General features: G+C 45.6%; 1 protein-coding gene across 1 annotated transcript in view; it reads left to right on the top strand.

Moving 5' to 3' along the window:
- The window catches only part of TRIO (trio Rho guanine nucleotide exchange factor), a 298,566-nt gene that overhangs the window by 248,022 nt on the left and 29,323 nt on the right, over positions 1–21,221 (top strand). Inside the window, exons 38-47 of the mRNA XM_027767024.1 lie at positions 705–875; positions 3,338–3,433; positions 9,449–9,597; positions 10,639–10,706; positions 12,656–12,758; positions 15,247–15,316; positions 17,724–17,813; positions 18,863–18,955; positions 19,698–19,748; positions 19,975–20,052. Coding sequence (XP_027622825.1) covers positions 705–875; positions 3,338–3,433; positions 9,449–9,597; positions 10,639–10,706; positions 12,656–12,758; positions 15,247–15,316; positions 17,724–17,813; positions 18,863–18,955; positions 19,698–19,748; positions 19,975–20,052 — 969 coding nt within the window. The remainder of the gene's footprint in view (positions 1–704; positions 876–3,337; positions 3,434–9,448; positions 9,598–10,638; positions 10,707–12,655; positions 12,759–15,246; positions 15,317–17,723; positions 17,814–18,862; positions 18,956–19,697; positions 19,749–19,974; positions 20,053–21,221) is intronic.

Below are 21,221 nucleotides of genomic sequence, written 5' to 3'. Positions count from 1 at the left end.
GTGCGTTCACCAGAAAGACAGATAGAAAGTGAGAAATCACCACATGGAACACGTATACACACACACCCGGCATGAGTTTAAGCCGCCAGGTCCAGCACTCGAACTGCAGTTGACTACGTAGGAGTCCAGCGTCGTAACCGTTACACCATCTGCTGGTCCCACCATGTGAATTTGAAGCCGCCAGGTCCGGAATTCAAACCATAGTCAACTATCAACTATGTGGGACTCCAGTGAGCCCTGCAGCCATTACACCATCTGCTGGTCCCAATGCAGATTCTTAAAGGGTGTCTTGGATTGTATTTTTCTATCACTACACCAGTTTTCACTCTAGTAAGGTACCAAGGATGAAATGAGCTAGGCCAAAGGAACCAAGTCGTCATGAAGGTTGTGGTCTTTTAAGTCTTTTTTCCTTGGCTTCTTGAGGCCATGATGTGTCCAGAGCTAATGGGTAGTATTGATGGCCCCTCCGGGGACTCATCGGGCCCTTCCCATGTCCAGGGTGGCAGGCAGCGTAGCTGGGGCGCAGGAGGGGTGGGAAGTTGCCACCATGGGCACAGTTGCCATCATAGCCTTGCCCCCGGATTCTGTCGCCTCCATTGCCGCCCCCACCATACCTTTCCACCACCCCCCGGGCCCGGCGTCTGTGAACTGACACGGGCAGTCGTGGCCCAGACGATAACGCGCGAGTGCTGTTTTGGTTTCAGAGAGGCCGGAACGAGGGCCTCAGCAGCGGCACGCTGTCCAAGTCCTCGTCCTCGGGGATGCAGAGCTGCGGAGAGGAAGAAGGAGAGGAGGGGGCTGACGCCGTGCCCCTGCCCCCGCCCATGGCCATCCAGCAGCACAGCCTCCTCCAGCCGGACTCGCAGGATGACAAGGTAAGGGGGCCAGGGAGTCCAGCGCCCGGAGCCTCCTGCCGGAGTCTGGAGCCTCCAGGGTGCGGGCGGGGCGCCTGGGCCACACAGAGCTTCTCCAGGCAGAGGCCCGGTGCACCCCACAAGTGCGACGAGCAGGTCCTTTGGAATGAGCTGTGGGCCGGCCTGTGCAGTCTCGGGGGCAAGGGGCCGGGTGCATTTGCTCAGGGCAGTCATAATGATGCCTCGGGAGTGGCTGCTTTTAAAGTTGAAAGTTCCCTAATGTTTTGACCAGTCTCGAGGGGAGACAATAGCGAGAGACAGCCCCTGCAGTCTCCCTGGAGGGGTCGCTCAATGAACGTAGGCCATCCTGCCCTCTCCTGAAGGTGGTCTTGCCATGGGTTTCTGTGTGAGGGTGAGGGCGTGCCACTGTCCACTTTTTCCAGCATGCCCAGGGGTCGTTTGTGCAGTTAGGACACCACAGCATGGGCGTAGTTCTCATAGTCCAGGAATCAGGAAAGCTGTGGACCTCCTCTTTGGATGGACGCAGAGCCTTTAAGCCAATAAATCATTTCCTTGAGCTCTTACAGACTCTGAAATCACATTATGCACCTCAGTGGTAGAGCCCTCTAAACAAGGTCTTGAAAGAAAACGTAAATGTGGCTTACACATCTTCTCTGGCACCCTGGCCCCACGGTGGCCCCCAGAACTGTCAGGTGTCTAAAATCATGCGCTAGTCATTACTGGTGGGTCTCGCTTTTGGGTTCTTTGGCAGCAGTTAAATTTTCTGAATAAAGCAGACATGTTTTCAACGTTTTTCTCCATTCCCTTTTCCTCCCCGGACTCCCTTGTCAGCCCTAGCATGGAATTCGTCCCCCTGTACTGTATGTCCCAGGATGTCCCATAGCCCATGATGGGCAGGACATTTCCATGGCCCCTTTGTAAGTCCCAGCCTCCTCCCCTCCCAAATGGTCCATGCCCTGCAAGGGCACTGCCGGTTGTGGGCTGGGGATGGCGGCTGGACAGAGTCTTGGGTTCTGTCCACTCCTGAGTGCAGGCTCCCTGTGCCATGGGATGCCGGAACTGGGAATCCGAGGTGACAGGCCAGAAAAGGAGGCAATGTGCGATTTTGACAGTTCCTGAACTATCTTGTAACCCTCTGAGCTACTTTTTTCAAAACAGAAATGCTGAAGTTTCTTAAACCAAGGTGATTATCCAAACTGTGAGGGCTGGGCCCTGTTGACCTATGCACCAAATAAGGGAGGCTTTTTCTCCATAAAAGGCGCAAGTTGCCCAGCATTCTTCCGTTGGCTAGAATCATTTATGGCGTGTTGGGTAGTATTGATAGCAAGTCTTCATTGACAAAAATCTGTAGTGATGTTCCTAGAGAGTATATTATCTTGCGACTAATTTTTTGTTCTATTCTGTTTTCTCTTTTTGTAAACTTTCACTGCAGCATTATGTTGATTTGTGTTCTGTGTCCGTTTTGGCTCAGTTTCCTTACCTTTCCATTTGAGTCTTTTTTTTCTTTGTTTCCTTCACCCCATATTCCAAATTCCATTAGACCAAACCGGTATGTGTTTTGCCAAGTGCATATTCCAATTGACACGTGTCGTATGCATAAATCTGTACCCGTCTGCGTGAGAAATGCATGGCTGGGCCAGCTAGCCGTGTCGCATGCATCTCTGCTGTCCTTAATATGAAGCAAGGTTCATATTACACCCTCTTCTAGCTCCTAGTTAATTAGCAGCACGAGTAATCTGCAAACACCCTGTGTTTGCTAATTACGGCACTCGAACTTGATAGCCCCTCCCCCAACCTCCTGCTGTCCACCCCGTGACACCCTCGATTCTAGCCATAAGTGGCATCTGATAGCTTGTGAGGCCTCAGCTCTCCTGTCCTCTGCACTAATCAGTGGGGAAATGGATGGCGCAGGAAATGGTGAGCTTGTCCCCCTCTCCTCCCTGTCTGGTCACCACACCCTGGCTCCTTCCTTTTCTCTCTCGTTTCTTTCTTTTCTTAATCCCATTAACACAGTGAAGTCATTTTTAGTACCCTTTTCATTTTGTTTCCTGATTATTTGAGGATCCACTCTTGAGACCCCAAGCCTCTCGGGTGTCCATAGAGCAGACTCTGGGTTTTTCTCTTAGCCTGGAGCTAGCCAGAAATTGCAGAAGTAATAGTTAGAGTCTTCCCGTGCCCAGTCACCTCTTGAAAAACGTTATGATGTTTCATGACTGCAGATTAAAAACAGACACCGTCTGCTTTCCACATGTATCCCAGACAGGTTTATTTAATGTTTCATGTCAGAATATTGTAAATTCTAAAGGATGGCTTTAAATAAATGCAAACAAAGACAAACTTGTGGTCTTTTTGTCTGGAATTACTTTTAGAACAGCTCAAGCTTGCAGGGGAGTGTACCGTCTGCCGGGTTACTGATGGGAGGCCTCCCCCTCCCCCTTTCTTTCTCCCGACTTCCTCCGCAGGCCTCCTCTCGGTTGTTAGTCCGCCCCACCAGCTCCGAGACGCCGAGTGCAGCTGAGCTCGTCAGCGCCATCGAGGAACTGGTGAAGAGCAAGATGGTAAGCTGCCCTCCCAGAAGGCTGCCAGGCAGGCCCCATTCCGGTCTGCTCCATCTGCGTGGTGCAGAGAGCATGCCCAGTCCCCACGTGGCTCAGCTCTGCAGGGCTGCTGGGGCCTATTACACAGCACAGGAGCCAAGAGAGCACGCTCAAGCTCACTGCTTTGTTGGAAGGACTCACAGAACTAGAACACCCATATTCCCACAGTTGTGGTGTACTACCAGGAAAGAGCATGGATCAAATTTTACCAAGGGAAGAGGTGGTCTGGGCGGGGTTCAGGACGGTGCCAGGTGTCTTCTCCTGGAGGACTCTGGCAAGTGGCCCCAGCTTCTCCCAGGACACATGACAGCGTGTTTGGCCCACCCCTTGCTGGATGTTCAGAATCAGTTATTTTCTGTTCCTTCAGTCCTGACTGGGACATGGACACACCACCAATAATGATAATGGTTTGACTAATGAATCCGACTGCACTTAACATCTTTTGAAAGTCAGTTCTTTCCGAGGCCTGGAGCCTCTGCCACTGTTCTATTCCCTGGCGGTGACCCCTGGAGGGGTGCACATCACCTTCCAGCTGTTTTCCCTGCCCATGTGAACATGGATATGTGAGAGATCATGCTTTTGCTTTCAGAGTGGAGTCATTCTGTTTTTAAGATTCTAAGACTTGATATATCTCAAAGACCTCACATACAGATCACCTGTTCCCTTTTCATCGGCATCATTTTCCATGATGTGGGTACTGTGCTAATAATCCCTCTGGGAGCTGACTCCAAACCAGGTGCTGAGCATCTGTTAATTTCCGTATCCCCTGCAGCAGCCGGAGGTAGGCCCGCACTCTTGTTACCCATTTTACAGGTGAGAAAAGGAGGCTCCCAGAATGTATAGAAACTTGACTGCTAGTCGGGGCACAGACAGTTATACTCTAATTCATTCACGTAAATTCCTAATATCTATTTACATTGTTGCCAGGTTTTTACTCGGTAAACATCCATATTCAGGACATGTGTGATGATATCTATAGGAAGCATTCCCAGATTGGAAGTGCGAGATGAATTTACCTCTTTTAAATTAGAGGTTGATCTTCCTGCAGTCGAGAATTCACCAGGTGTCGAATACATAACTCCCATTTCTTCCGCTACCCTACACAGCCTCTAATGAAGCTGGTTGACTGGGTCAGATGGGAATTAGGAATTACATAAAAGAAATTTCAGGCTGACAGGGCTGCGCTGCCTTAGTTAGGAGTTTCTCCCCAGGCAGTCACACTGTGTTCTGGAAAAGACACAACGAGCTTTGCAGTTAGGCAGGAAGGTTGCTAGGACCTGGTCGATAACCCAAGCACTCTGGCTCTGCTGGTCAGGAACTTGGAGTCAGGCCAGTACGAATTGCATGTGGTTGTAACCACATCCTTGCGTCTCCTTGAGAGACAAGTTGATGAATGGTCTAAACAAAGGTGCTTGAATTATATCCCGTGACTTGACAGGCATCCCAGAGCAGTGTTCTAAAAGCCATCTTTGCACATTTATTAAATGACCATTAAAATTATTCTAATAATTGAAATGGTTTTCCCAGGGACTGCCTGAGGCAACACTTCGTCAGCCTGCTGGGCCTCACCCTGGGAAAGCCAGGCTGCACTCCCGGGGTCTCTGTGCTCTGTGGTTGAGTCCGTGGGTGTCTGCTGGAGATGCCTGTGGGGCAGTCGTGGTAGACTCTTCCTGGTCTCTCCTTTTCAATCTGAGGAATTCAACCTGATCACTTTACTCAGTTGGAACTAAGTTATTTATGCTCCCTTATGTCACTTCTTTTTTTAAATATGTATATATTTTTTAATTTCCCATAGGGCACATACATTCACTAGAGAGAGAGCAGGAGAGAGGAAAAGTGAGGATTCATTACCCCCCCCCCATGGGAGATGGCCATACTACAATCCCTTCTCCTCTGTTCTCTCAGGATTTGGGGCACACACACACATATCTGGTGTGATTTTCAAGCCACCAGGTTTGGGCCTTGAACCATGGAGTCAGCTATATGGGATCCAGTGCCTTAACCTTCATGCCATCCACTGGCCCACCCTTCAGTCTCCTCTTAAAGGGTACAAAGCTATTTGTGCAATGGACAGACCATAGGTTTGAGGGTCAGCTTGACTTAGGCTCAAGATCTCCTTTTTTTACAGTTGAGTTTCACTGGACAGGTACTCCAGACTCTCTGAGCCTGACCCTAAAGATCTGTTTGTTGAACTTCCAACAAGGTTCCCCAAGACGGGCATTTGCTGAGGCCCGCCCTGCTCCTTGGAGAACCATATTTATACTTCATTTGGCAGGCAGATCCTGTCATCATTCTGCCATGGCGTGTAGTTGGGTTCTGCTTGCTCTCTGGTTCAAGGGAAACAGGTGTACATTGGTCTCCTGTCACCAATCCTGTGATGTCGCAGGATTGAGAACTACTTCGTCAGTAAAGACTCCAGTCAGTCCTCTTGGTATTCTTCAACCCATCCTGCACCCCGTGACCGTGCTGTGGGTCATCCGTCCCATCCGCGAATGTTTCCTCGTGGTGTCCGAGGCTATGACTCCTTCATCACTGGGTTTGAATGCTGGATGGTTTAGCGATTATTGATCTAGTGGGCTGGGAGGAGAGGAGAAAAGGTGTTCAATTGCTGTGTGGTATGATATTCAAGGAACTGAACCTACCGAGACCTGAAATCTGAGGACAGAGTGTTCCCTGGGATTCACTCATCTCTGCTACCTCCCCGTCCTTGATCCAGTTGGTCTTTTTAAAGGTCGAACATCTTTCTTAAGCTTTGGAGCTAGGGTGATGGTAGCCTGTTACCACACAGCAGCTGTTCAGACTCAACTTGGGGGTTTTCTTCTCTTTGCTGATCAAAAATAAAGGAGAAGTGCAAGACCGAATGAAAATAGGAGGGGCTAGCAGATGACGAAATGGTTACGTCACTGGACTCCTTTGTAATCGACTGCGGTTCGAGTCCCCGACCCAGTGGCTTAAACTTGCCCAGTGCAGGTGTAGGTGTGAGTGTGAGTGTGTGCGTGCACATGTGTATGTGCACGCCCAAGATCCCAAGAAAAGAATGGAAGAGAAGGGGCTGTGCTGTGGCCATTGCCCCTAGATTTCTCACTTTCTGTCTCTCCAAGGAGTGCACGTGATCTGAGGGGAAAAAAAAAAACTCTCTTAAAAAATGAATAAATTTAAAAACCTATAACTCAGAATGTTAAAAGAGCAACGAAAGGGCTGCTCCGTGATACTGTAATGATGCACTGCTCAAGAGAAGGTCAATCCCGCATGGTGTCCATGGTTCGAATCCCTGGCCTGATCTGTCTTTTACACACTAGGCACAGGAGAGAGTGCCCGAAATCTGATGGGCTGGAAACTGTAGGAAGGGAGTCATAGCACAGACCCTGGGGAGGGTTCTCCCCCACTCACTCACTCCCATGAATATAGAAAAAGATCTTTCAAACCTTTAAAAAGGAAAACAACAATAAAAAAAGGAAGGAATTCATTGAGGTAAAAGCAGAAATTAATGAATTGGAAAACAATAAATAAAGCCAATTAAAAAAATAAATATAGACATAAGGCAACCTCAAAAAATAGGGACAAAAGCAAAATTAAGAATTAAAAAGGAAGAAGTAAACTGAGGAGATTCAAATAACTGTAAAATATTACTTTGTTCAATTCTTTGAAAGTAAAATTTGAAATGAAACCTGATAAAATAGGCAGTTTCCCAAGAAAACATCACTTATCAAGATCAACCTAAGAAGAAAGAGAATATCTGTGCAGACCTAACTTCATGTAAGAAATAGAGACATTGGGGCCGGCAGGTGGTGTGGTGGGTAAGGCTCTGGACGGGCAACCCACACGGACAACCACAGTTCCAATCCCAGACCTAGCAGCTTCCTCTGTCTCGTCAAATTAAAATAATAATAATAAATAAAAATAATTATTTTTAAAAAGAGAGAAAGAAATAAGTTGACAAGGCCTTACTCACAAAAACAACCGCACCCAGATTTCCCGGTAACTCGTTCAGAATCTGAAGTCCAGCCATCACTGCCCGAGCACCTCTGTGTGGGCACAGCCGTTACATCACACATTGTTTACCAGGCGGATGGGCACAGTCAGAGTGACAAGGACACATGTCCATGGCTGCTTCCTCCCAGGGCACCTGCACCCTCTCGGGCTGCCCTTGGTTAGGGCCGGCCAGGTCACACCCGAAGATACAGCCGAAGGAGGTTGAGCCTCCATGGTTTCGGGTCCAGACAGCCCTTCCAGATTCTAGAAGACGTTCCCACAGACACAATGAAGTCCATGACTGTCCTCTGCCTCAGGGGAACTAACAGAGCCTTTCTCTTCCTTTCTTTCGTTTCTCACTGTTCCCGTGAGCAGAATAAAACCTCATGGGCACCAGCTATTCAGAAGGGAGGCAGGACTGGCCTCCTCCGATTGCCAGATGTGGGCTCCTGGCGAAGACCAACCCGATCGGACGAACGCGATTCATGCTCTGCTGTGTATGCACAGCATTGCTTCCAGGGAAGGGCAAGAGCTATTTATTTACAAGAGTGTAGTTTTCACATCAGACTGTTTCTTAACCAGCTTAGTGTCCTGTTGTCCATAAACAAGAGTAGCAGTTGGTGTGTTCTGCCAACCCCATGGTTTTTCTTTAGCAAGATCACACATAGAGGCTTTGTGTCCGCAACCTGCTTCATGGCAAAGTCAGATTCAGTCTGTTACTGTTAAGGAGAGAAAGCAGGCCAAGTGGTTGAGATTTCAGCTTGAAGTATTATGTGTTCTTGTGCTTTTTATTGGGCTGTTTGTCCAAAAAGAAGTTGATCACATTTTTGTATTTTGGTCAATAAATATCTCTTAATCATTTCTATATGATTTGGAAATTTTAGAACAACTGTTATAAAATCTTTTTACCATGAAGACTTTGTGAATCCAGGTAAAGAAACAAAATTAATGTGTGCCTATTAGAAAGCAATCTGTCTGGGGGACCAGCAGTTAGCGTAATGGCTATGTTGCTAGACTCCCACGTAGTCGACCGCGGGTCGCGTCCCAGATCCAGTGGCTTAAAACTCATGCCAGGCGCATGTGCGTGCGTGCCCAAGATCCCAAGAGGAGGATGGAGGAGAAGGGATTGCGGCGTGACCATCCCCCCTGGGGGGTGATTTCTCGCTTTCTGTCTCTCTGTCTCTCTCTCTCTGTCTGGCGAGTGCACGCGCCCTATAGCAAAAACCTCTCCAAAAAAAAAAGCAATCTGCCTCCAAGCATTGTCACAGTAACCTGGGAAGAGAAGCCAGCACTACTTAACTCATAGATTTATTGGACACCTGCAATGTTTTGTGCACCTTTCTACAGGAAAACAAATGTGAACATTCACCTGAGGGAACTAAAACCCAGGGAAGAGAGTTGGCTACTAATGCCCATAGACAGGCTAGAAAGGAAGTTGTAAGAGATTAATTTTAACTGGGTGATCTTTCTGTATTGAAGTACGAGTCAAGGCCTCACAGATAATCGAGAAACCAAGCTTGTTTAAACTGTAACTTGCTGATGCCACTCCATAACTTGCCGACAAGAACTGCAGACTGTCTGGGGCGGCGCTGGCCTGATCCACACCCTTCTGAAACACTCATGCTTTCACTGGGCAGGGATGTACCCACAGAGAGAACTCCAGATCCATAGTCTGTACTCTGACTAGGAATAGGTATAGTGCTCTAATGCAGGCAGATTTATTATTTCTGATTATTCGCTAATCAAGAACAGAATACATTAACGTGTTGAAATTCACTCTCCTTTTTGTTCTAACTTTCCTCTTTTACTGAGCTCCTTGCAGTTTGTTTTTAACAGTACAGTCCCGTGTGTGTTATTAATTACCATGTGATTCACAAACGGCTTTTTTAAGTCTACACACACATCTTCTGCATTTCCTGACCCTAGGGGATTTTCCTGGCCCGACTTGAACCCGTCGTAGACAGCAGGCACTCAGCACTGTTGATGGTCTCCATTTTTTTCCAGGCACTGGAGGATCGTCCGAGCTCACTTCTGGTTGACCAGGGAGACAGTAGCAGCCCCTCCTTCAACCCTTCAGACAATTCCCTTCTCTCTTCGTCCTCGCCCATTGATGAGATGGAAGAAAGGAAATCCAGCTCCCTGAAGAGACGGCAGTAAGGCGCAAACATTTTTATTCTCATTGTTCTTGGGGTTCCCTCCTGTCTTGAGTTTCACCTTCAAAAATGTGACCGGCATCGATCCCTGAATGAGTGCAGTGAGGACAATGTCCATATGTGTGCCAATCACCCGGAGTACAGTATTCCTTTTCAATAAAACGATGCGAGACAGGGATATTGTCTCACTTCTGGTGAGAAACTCCTAGACTTTCCCTTATGTATGTTGTTGGAAAAGAAAAAGACAATACAAAATTCGATGCAGTCCCCAAAACATGAATGCTCTCCTTTTTTTGAGAAGTATTTGTTTATTATTATTTCCAGTTTGCCGCAGGGCACATGCACTCACCAGAGATAGGCCGGGGGAGGGGGCGGGGTAGGGGGGTAAAATGAGAAAGCAAGCCAACAGGTCCAGAACCCATGGAGGGCCATATGAGAGTCCAGCCCCAACCACCATGCCACCAGCTGGCCCCAGCATGAATACTCTTAAAACATACTGTAGTAGGGTGTTTCTTGCTGACATTTAGTAGTACCAGCAAGGCAGCTTGTACTGAAGAGGAAAAAGAAGTGCTGGAAAAATATTACGAAAGGTTACACTCCCCTGTGGAGAAGAGGAGAAACTGTAAGTTTCATGCGGGCTTTATTTGGTGCTATAGTCCAGCACTTCACGTTGGATGTACAGGTGGTCTCAGGGGTGAGATGCTTGAGTGAATGAATCTCTTCAGGCTGATCGAGGCCGTGTGCTATACTGATCAAGTGATTGTATTCTGTTATCTGAGTCCATATATGTGATCAGAAGCCAGTGAGTGAATTCACACCAGTTGCACTTACGTGCATGCAGCTGTTTTTCGACACTCATAGCTCTCACAAGTCACCCACTTGAACCTGTAAGCGATTTGGAAAGCTCAAGACTTTAAGCCTCATGTTTAAAATTTGGTAACAGTCCCAGTAGGAGTTCACCCTAACAAAAGCAAAAGTGCAAAACAAAATTCTATTTAGAAAACAAAGAATTGTGAAAACGTTCTTTTTCTCTCTTTCCAGCTACGTTTTGCAAGAATTAGTGGAGACAGAACGGGATTATGTCCGGGACCTTGGCTATGTGGTTGAGGTATGTATTTTCAGAGATTTAATAACCTTGTATCAGCCCCAAGAGGTGTCCAAAGAGGTAATTTTTTTAAAAAAAAGTTTAGCACCAGTACTTTCTCAAAAGCTTTAAAAACATTTTTGACCCAAGAAAAGCAGCTAACAAAATATTTCTGAAAAACAAAATTCAGCCAGTTATTGTAGCCATCTGTATGCCATTATAAACACTTTATTTTTTCTTGCATAAGACATCTTGAGGTATTTTTTTTATAATTAGGTTTTTAAATTTTCATATCCAACATTTGTATTTATTTTGTGGGGGCCTTGCATTTAATTGTTTTATAAAAGTGAGTATCACCCCACAAATGAGAGCATTAGTGGTTGGAGAAGTCAGTTGTGCCCAGCTGTGGATTCAGCTGTCTCGTGAATCCACAGTTCAGGGCCAGGTCTCTGGCTCCCTGGGTCATTTACTTAGAGTGCACAGAATAAATGTGTCCCCACTTGTATGGACCAGAAGGTGTAGAATACTGTGTAGCCGTAGCAAAACCCCTGCCTTTTTGCTGAATTGAGAGTCATTTCCAGCCCCATCCCTGGCGATAAGTTCAAGACATAATGATAATAAATTTAACTCATCCAAAGTTGTTTTTTCATATAAAACTTTATCATTTATTAATCAGCTTTGCAAATACATACATAGCAATACTTTTTTTCTTTTTTAAAATAATTATTTTATCTAACTTTATTGGTTGATTGATTCATTTTCATTTGACCAGAGAGGAGCAGAGAGAGAGAGAGAAAGTAAGAAAGCAAGCCACCAGGTCCAAGACTCAAACCATGGTTGACCATGTGGGAGTACAGTGCCCTTAACCACCAAACCACCTGCCAGCCCCAATAGCAATGCTTTTGAGTTGTCTATCTTGTTAAAAGTAACAGCTATTCCAGGTGGTTGTATGACATAAAAGATTTAACATGCCCGATTTGTCTGCAGTCCCTGAACCATCATGTAAGTACCTGAACACTTACGAGGCTGTTAGATAGGCTCAATCCCATGCAAGTTCAATAGAAGTTTTGTTTTGCTTTGTTTGTCTTTTTAGGTTTTCCCATAGGGCACATGTGCTCACCTGAAAGAGACAGAGAAAGGGAAAGTGAGAAATCGCCTCCCTCCGCGACAGATATGACCGCACCACAACCCCTTCTCCTCCGTTCTCCTTGGATTTGGGGCATGCGTGCATGTGCACCTGGTGTTATTTTCAAGCCAGGTCTGGAATTAGAACTGCGGTCGACCACGTGAGAGTCCAGCACCTTAATCACCATGCCAACCCCCAGCCCCTCAGTAGAATTTCTTTTGGTTTTTCTTTTATTAATATTTTTAAATTTTGCTATAGGACACATGCACTCACCAGAGAGAGAGAAAATGAGAAAGCAAGCCACCAGCTCCGAGACTTGAACCATGGTCCACCACATGGGAGTCCAGCACCTTAACCACCACGCCACCTACTGGCCCCTTGGTAGAAGTTTTAAACCACATTTTACCAGCACTTTTAACCAACTACTATTTAAAGATCAAATTATTTTTTAAATGCTAGTAACTCTTTGTTTAATGGATTATGTAAATAATCCACAAGGGGAAAGTCAAAAACGGGAAATATGTTTCAGACCAAATATTTAATATTTACTAGCCGATCAGATTGTTTTATGAAAACATCTTTATTCATCGAAACTACTTCAGTTCCAAAGAACAATTTTGATCTTTGAATACCAAACAGTTCAGGGAGAAAATAATTCCAGCATTAAGTGTAGTGATAGATTTCAAATACTAGGTATAGACACTTTTCATGTGGGTTTTCTTGTTTGTTTTTAAATAAAGAATGGTTATAAGATGGTGCGTGTGTCTGTTTTGTCCTCTGTGATTATTAGTCAGTAAGACACTACTTGAATCAAACATATCCCGTGAGATAAACTTGTTTTTTTTTTTTCTACATGGCACTGATGAAGGAAGATGGTGTTCCTGACGACATGAAAGGAAAAGACAAGATCGTGTTTGGCAACATCCATCAGATTTACGACTGGCACAGAGAGTACGTAGCACATAGTCGTGTTTCCTGGTGTGCAAAGCACCGGCACTTGCTAACCCCTGTCAGATCAGGACAGTAGCGCAGGAGAGTTACTGATTCATTTGAGTTTATGGCCTGGTAGCCTCGTGGAGGGTGCAGAGGAAGTACTGATGCCTTGAGATGTTGTGCAGTCACGTGGCGCAGTCCGGGGAAAAGTTCTGTCTTCATGCTGGACCAGGGGTCGAGGCTGTGCTGGGGGTAGGTGGAAGCACCAACCAGACCCTGACTGCCAGGGTCCTGGCCTGGTCCTGACCTTGACCCCTCTCCTTCCCCTCCGAGTGCCGCCATTCCTCATCCACACAGCTTGGGTGATAAGTTACCCACCCTGTGGGTTTTTTGTGAAGAGTGACTGAGTTAATGCCTGCAAAAGCAGGTGGAATAGCATCCACATACAGCAAGCCTCTGTGTTTCCTATGGGAATGGCAGCCATCTTTTGAATAAATACAAGTTACTGTTTGTTCGTTCAGCTCGGTTTTAATGGAAAAAGTGGATGTAATCGCCCATGAGAACAGTTGATCCCAATACGTTACCTGTCCTGATCAGAAGGAGATCTGCATGTTGTGGCACTTCGCATTGGCTTCCCAGGTGTCATCACACCTGTCCCCTTAGGTGGCCTTGCTTGTGATTTTAAACTCCTTAATCATGTAGGATTGCTTAATGGCAGCTGCTGGTCTTGCAGTGGGATGATCCGGCTACACCACACTGTCCCCCTTCCCTGGACAGGCCTCCTACAGCCCCATCTTTATGTATGTTGCTGCCCCCCCTATCTGGAGTATGCGGACATCACCTGTAAAACTTTGCCCTTTTTGAGACCAGCGGGTGGTGTGGTGGTTAGAGGCACTAGATTCCCACGTGGCTGACTGCAGTTCGAGTCCCAGACCTAGCAGCTTGCTTTCTCACTTTCCCTTTCTCTCTCTCTGTCTCTGTCTCTCACTGCTCAAATTAAAAAATAATAATAACAAATGGAATTAAATAGATAAATAAATAATTGGTTGGTTCGTTTGTTTGTTTTGAAGCCTTGCCCTCATCAAAGCTTAGGTCAGACACTGACTCTTTCAGTGAGCCTGGACATTCTAGTCGGAGGTGTTCTCTTCTACGAATAGTAGATATGCGTGTGCTCTGTAGCTATGCGAGGAGGTATTACCATGGCATGTGTCAAGGAGTGTTTTGTTATTTCTGTACTTACCTACTAGGATGCAAAACCTTTGAACTCAGACATAGGGTCTTTTTTTTTCTTCATATCCTTTGTAATGTCTAATTCAGTTGTACTCTTAGACAAATGATTGGTCAACTTCAGAGACCACTGCAGTTTCTAGATTGGAGACTTAACTGCAAGCCTGCAGGGAAACCAGTTCAGAAGGATATTGGTACTGTCAGCCTCCTACTCCTGAGGCTGGTTTAAGACTGGGGTGGGAAGCAGGGGGAAATGATGCAATATTCCTGGGTTAACAGAGAATCACATGCAGAGGTACTGTCTGCTACCATGTTTGCAGAGCGGGGGATAGTAAAACCTCAAGTGCTATCTGCTGGTTTGCAGGGTGATAACATCAGCATATACAAGTGTCGGTTAGATACACATCTTAAAGACAACTGCAGCCCAGAAGAAAATGAAGAGCAGTGGTCCTACCATTGTTTTTGTTTCTGAGATTATACCTAATTGTAATTTTGATGGATGCTAAAATGTATAACCTAGAGGCTGGCTTTTATACTGTTTGAGAAACCTTCATGAAGCTGGCACAAGTCAAATATTTAGTATTTTATATTTGTTATTACATTTGACTCTAAAAATTATCATAGAATGAAAATTATCATAGAATGAATATGAAATTTATAGGCATAAAGACCAAGTTTTCAGAATTAAAAAAAAATGACAATTGTTCTAAGACATTTGTTTTTCACTTATCATTCAGCCTAGCACATTTGCGCTTGTCCCTTAAAAAAAAAAACTGTGGGTGGGGGAACCTGCAGATGGTGTAATGGTTATGTCGCTGGACTCCCATGTAGTTGACCGTGGTTCAGGTCCTGGACCTGGCGGCTTAAAGTCACACTGAGCACATGTGCATGCCCAAAGTCTCGAGAGGAGAAAGGATTGCAGCATGGCCAGCCCCGCAGTGGATGATTTTTTGCTTTCTGACTCTGTGCTCTCTCTCTCTGTCTATCCAGTGAGCACATGCACCCTATAGCAAAAATCTCTCTTCGGGGGGAAAAATGTGGCAAGAATTGTTGATTGCCCAAAAGAAGGGAAGGTTGCCAAAGGATCTTCTCATTCTGACTCTTCTCTTTTAACTGTCTTTTCACTGTATATCCCAACAAGGTGTTTTCTGTGAACATTGTGTTTATTATGTATATACTTTCTACTTCCTGATTATAACTCTTTTTAAACTATAAACCTGCATCTAAAATTAGAAGGCCAAATTGGAAATGGTTCTGATAGTATCCCTTCACTTTTTAGTTTTTTTTTAGGAGAGCTAGAGAAGTGCCTTGAAGATCCGGAAAAACTAGGATCCCTTTTTGTTAAACACGTAAGTTCAATACTGTTATGTCTGTTTCGATATTGTCATATGTAGTCATTTGTCAAGTTACTACTCAATTGTAGTTCACACAAGCATATATTTTGAAAATTAAGTCAAACCACTCAGTGTCAGCAAGTTGCAGTTAAGATATCCTCTTGATCTTGTACACACTGATTAGCCGTTTTCCCCATCACCCGGCCCCACTATTTGGCAAACAGTAGAAGGGTTGGTTAGAGGGGACCAGAGCAGGTCTGAAGCGGGAACATTTGGGATATCTGGAAGACAAGCTGTGGTAAAAAATGTCCCCGTTCTTATGTTAGGTTTAACGTGGAAGCCAAAATCTGAGTCGTCAAAAAAGTCATAATGCATTTATGCATAGTAAAACACGTCATTACTTTTCTGATGACCCAGTACACATGTGTATTCAAAATAAGTGTGGTTTTTTTTTTGAAATTTGACTTTTCTTTTAAGAAAAATTACTACATTTTTTTTAAAAAGCTAATGGGAATCAACAAGTAGTGTAGTAAATTAAGGCCTTCCTTGGACCCCTCCATGGCCAACCACAGTTTGAGTCCTAGACCTGGCAGCTTGAAACTTACTCTGGGCATATGTGCATGTGTACCCAAAATCCCTGGATAAAAGTGGAGAAGGGATTACGACATAGCCATCTCCCTCTCCCCGCGAGGGGGTGGTGATTTTTCACTTCTCACTGTCTCTCCAGTGAGTGCACATCACTATAGCAAAAATCTATTAAAAAAAAAAAAACTAATGATAAGAGTTTTTACATTTTCTTCAATCTCTTTCATGTCTGCCTCAGTTAAAGGCTAGTGGGTTTTAATCCGTTTCTGCATTCAACCTTCTGTGACTGCTTTTTTCTTTAAAGTATATGTAAGAGACCCGTCCTCACGCAGATGTGTAGTTAGAAGGGGACAAGTGTTTAAGAACCGCTTCAGGTCAACATAGTTTTCTTAGATATGACACCAAAACTTGGCAAGTCGTGATTTCCTAAAGGTTAGTCGCACCGTGGAATTGGAATCCCTATTTGTGAGCTTTGCCCTGCTCTTACTGTAAACCCGGCCAACTGCCTCGTGTTTCAGGCCCGGCCATGCTCCATCTCTTCACATCCTGTCTCGATCCTGGTTTGCTGACTTAGGCAGAGCTTCGAGATGCTGACATGGTTTGTTACATGATCGCCAGGAAAGATTTTTGACATCACCGTCTCTTTTCAGAAAAGTCATTGAGTATTGTAAAGTTCACTGTGGCAGATTCGTATTTTCCAAAATTTTAATTTTTTACTTGAAAGCTTTAATTTCCATTATTAACAAATACTGCCAGTGATTTGCCTTAAAATTACCGACTGCATTAATGTTCGAGAAAATGTCTACCAGAGGGCCAGCAGGTGGTGTGGTGGTTAAAGGTGCTGGATTCCCACATGGCAGACCACGGTTCAAGCCCTAGACCTGGCAGCTTTCTTTCTCCCTTCCCCTTTCTCTCTCTCTCTCTCTATCTCTCTCTGGCCAAATTGATAATAATAGTAATAATGATAAATGGAATTAAATAATTCTTTTTTAAAAAAAAAAAGAAAAAGAAAAAGAAAATGTCTACCAGATATCCAAGTGTTGGTAATTATAGTTCATGTCCATCATTCCTTCGAGTGAAAGTGATGGCTAGTTAAGGGGGCCAGTTGGGTCAGCTCGTGACACGTGCACAGGTGGCCTCCCTCGAGATACGTACCGTGTGTGCAGCAGACACGCTGGACAGGCTGCCATCTCCTCACGTGGCTGGAGTCAGGGTGTATATTCCATGGCTGAGTTTCAATAAAATGAATCACTTTTATTACTTCATCAAAGACATTCTGAAATGAAATTGACATGTTGGTTTTTTAACTGGGATGTGTGCCAAGGCGCCAGCAGTTTCCCTCACCGTTAGTTCACGTGGCAGCACTGACGTCCACACAGTGCAGAGGCAGACAGCATCTTAGTGGTATTTTGAAATGAGTTTTGACTTCATGGGACCCCGGAAAGGCCTCAGGAACCTCACACACTGCGGTTCACCAGGCTTGTTGTCTGCTTTTTTTCCCCAGTCTGTATGATTTGAGGTTGAAGAGCTTTTTCTTCCCTTGTGAAAGTGGCCCAGCTTACCAGGGCCGTTGGCAGGGTTCAGAGGGGTGGGAGTCGAAGTGTGCTGCCTCACCTCGGGGACTGGCGTGTAACGTGCAGGGTCTGGTACGTGGGAGGCCGTGATCAGGGCTGTCAGAGCCGGAAGCAGATGCTCCATCGTGCATCTGCTCCCGAGGCCTCGGCCACACAGCTGTGCTTCAGGGTCGTTTGTGAACATGCCGAAACTGCACGTACTCTTTTATGCTGGTAGACCTTCCGGTGGTGGTAACCCATCTGCTTGCCTTTTTTGTCCCTAGGAGAGAAGGCTGCACATGTACATAGTTTATTGTCAAAATAAACCAAAGTCTGAGCACATTGTCTCGGAGTACATTGATACCTTTTTTGAGGTAAGAACCAAGATAAAAGCAGGTCATTTACAAAATGTAAAGTATCGTAGGTTTCTCGGGAGACTACGCAGAAAAGTAGCCTGAGTGACAAGAGTTCTAAACCTTTCTTTCTTTCTTTCCTGTAAATTAGAAAAAGGAATGAGTGTTTTCTATAGTCATACTCCCTGGAATTCAGAGTGCTGGAGTCATTTTTAAAAGTAACATGGTTTCCTTGGTGGTGTTTTTTGGTTTTTGTTCCAGACACAAGGGTGTGCGCTGTTAAGGAAGGCGCTATGCTCCACAGGCTGGGACCACGTGAGGACTAGGTTCTATTCCCAGCTCAATTTAAAGGCTAGCCGTTTAAACTGTGCTGCTTATCCCGACAGCTTGGGCGTCTTAGCCAGGAGATCACATGATCAGACTTTGTTTCAAAATAAAACTTTTAAAAAATAATTTCAATTTAAAAAAATTTTTAATGAATTTTTATTAGTGTTAAACTGAAGGCTCATTAGAATGACTCATGATCTAAACATTTAGCCTAAAACATTTTCAAAAAACCATGTTTGTATGGGACCAGCCCGGTAGCCTAGTGGTTAAGGAAAGCCAGATCCCACATGACCCACCATCGTCTGAATCCCAGCCCAACTGCTTGAAAAACACACCACGCATGTGCCTGTGTGCCCCGAATTCTGGTGGGATGGGGAAGGAAGGGGGAAGCATTGTGGCATGACCACGGCTCACTGGGGGTGTGTGGGTGTTTTCTCTCTCTCTCTGTTGAGTTCTTCCACTCTCTGACAATTTAAAGGGAAAAAAGAGGGGAAGAAATGTTTAAATGAATAAAAGAAAGCAACTGAAAAGGGATCTTAAAACAAGCATAAAAGACTATCTTGAAAAACTCAGAAAGGTTAAAACGTGAGAACAGGAGTTCTGAGTTGGGTTTTACTGCAAAGCAGCTCTTTCTGCTGTTTTCCTGACAGTGTGGTAGTTACCCTTTCTGACAATTACAAGAACTGAGAAACTGTTCTTTAGTGAATAACACCCGAGATCTTTTTTTGTTCTTCAACCCACAGGACTTAAAGCAGCGCCTCGGCCACAGGCTGCAGCTCACAGACTTGTTGATTAAACCAGTGCAGAGGATTATGAAGTACCAGCTCTTGCTGAAGGTGAGGACACGGGAGGTGCCGGCTCTGGTGTCAGGAGCTGGTGTTGGGAGGATTAGACTTGACAGCAGAAAGGAAGGGCTGGCCGAAAAAGGCCGTAGTTTGGGGGAAAGAAATAACGATAGTAATAAGAAAGCAGCCTCATTATTTTCTAGTTTTGAGTATGTCAAAGTACGTTTTTTAAATCTAGTAAGACTCCATCCACTGTTTTCTCAGTTTTTCACCTGCATCAAGTTCTAAAGCAGAATATCCATTAAAGTGAGCTTTTCCCCCATAGAACACTGATGAATTTTCTTCAGTTCTGTTAACCTGAAACGTTTTCAATTCTTGGAGCCTTGGATAAAATTAAATCTTTAATCCCTGCATATTCCTCTGTTGCCTTAGCAACAGCCCTTGATTGATTTAAATTGTGGGCACAACTAAAGGCAAAGTCCCACACTTCTCCAAGGTGAAGGGGCTGTTCAAGTGTGTTGAGATCTCTTTCCGACATGAAACTGAGGACCAGGATACAAGGAGGGCCCAGGGCTCCCCTTGGAGTACAGGAACCCTTAGGAAGATTTGGTCCATACGGGCTGTACCGCAGCTTAAAATTCACGCAGGATAACTTCTGTGTGTCCCTGAGAATAAACCGAGGAAATAGAACCAAAACACTGAAGCCAGTGTCTGGTAGTAGCACATCAGCCATCCAAAAAGGTTACCTGTCATCCTCGTCACCCTTGTCACCTTCTCTCCATTTCCCTTGCAGGATTTTCTCAAATACTCCAAGAAAGCTAGCCTGGATACATCAGAATTAGAGGTACTCAGCTTCACTGGCTGTGTCCCCCAAATCTCCCCCAAGACTTCTAGTCCTGGGTGTCCCTGAGTGGTGGTCTGAGGGCAGCACGGGGGCGGGGGTGTCTCTTGGTGCCCCCTGCATAGTGGTGCGTGGGGAGGGATAGGACCGGACTTGGAGGTGCATTGGCGGGCGGGACATGAGATCCCCCTAGGGGAGCCTGAGCCTGTCCTCCGCTTTCTTCCCACAGAGAGCCGTGGAGGTCATGTGCATCGTCCCCAAGCGCTGCAATGACATGATGAACGTCGGGCGACTGCAAGGATTCGACGTAATGTCGCTAGGGTTTAGCAGGCTCCTCTGCCTTCCGTCCCTGCCTCTGTCTGAGTCCCCCTCTCTCCACATGTAGAAAGCTGGTCCTCTGGGTTGCTTTTCTGTCTTCTCTCACTTCAACCTGATTAATATTTTCTGTCGACTTCTTTTTGATGCATTTGCTTTGCTTTTGGAGGATCTTCCTCTTGCCCAGAGCCTAGGCCCTTGTGACAGAAACAGACAGGACTGCTTCGTCTCGGGCTCTCTGCTCTCGTGAGAACCGAGTCTTCTCTCCCTAGCAGTTAAAGCTGTGGTCACTGTGGAGAGAGTAAGGCCCGGGAGGCCCCACCCTGGTCCTCCCTGGGAGTTTGACTGTTTCTCAAACACTTGTACGAGGTGTCAGACTGCTCAGATTGCACGTTACTGCTGTGTATCCGAAAGTCGAGCTCACAGCCAGAGTATTCTTCTTTTATTTGACTATTGATGAAGTATATGGAAGAAATTCTTTTCTTGCCTACTATTTTATTAGAGAATTACAGTTTAATTCTTTTTTTAAGATTTTTGCCATAGGGTGCATATGCTTGCCAGAAACAGAGAGGGAAAGAGAGAGGGAAAGGGAGAAGTCATATCTCAGGCAGTGTGGCCATGCCACAGTCCCTTCTCTACTCTCCTCCTGGCATTTTGGGCACACACACACACACCAGTCAGGATTTTCAAGCCACCATGTCTGGGACTCAAAGCCTGGTTGGCCATGTGAGAGTCCAATGCCTTAACCACCATGCCACCTGCTGGCCCCATGGTTTAAATTTTTAGTACTGTGGTTCTCACACCTAGAATCAGCTGGTGGGCTTCTGGAAACACGTTCCTGTGCATGTCCAGGTAGCTCCGATCGGGTGGTGCTATCTCTGCTGATCTGAAGGCTATACCCTGACACCACTGCTCTGCTTTCACATAGACGCTTTCCTGCCCCTCTTTACTCCCCAGTGGTTTATGCAGAGGTTGACTGGAGTTATAGTTAGTCAACCGTTCTGTCTGGGACTCGGAGCTCTTTGTAGGAAAAGGAAAAGGGTCCGAGGTATATAAACTAGTAGAAGAGAGACAATTCTGTAGGAAGCAGTCTAAAGCAAACGGACTTCAGGTAACCGAGAACCCGTTTTCCTCTCCCTCCCTCTGCCCCTTTGTCTTGTG

Source organism: Tupaia chinensis, unplaced genomic scaffold, assembly GCF_000334495.1.
Source record: "Tupaia chinensis unplaced genomic scaffold, TupChi_1.0 Scaffold143836_2, whole genome shotgun sequence".
Classification (NCBI taxonomy): Eukaryota; Metazoa; Chordata; class Mammalia; order Scandentia; family Tupaiidae; genus Tupaia; species Tupaia belangeri.
This window is presented reverse-complemented; position numbering and strand designations above follow the sequence as displayed.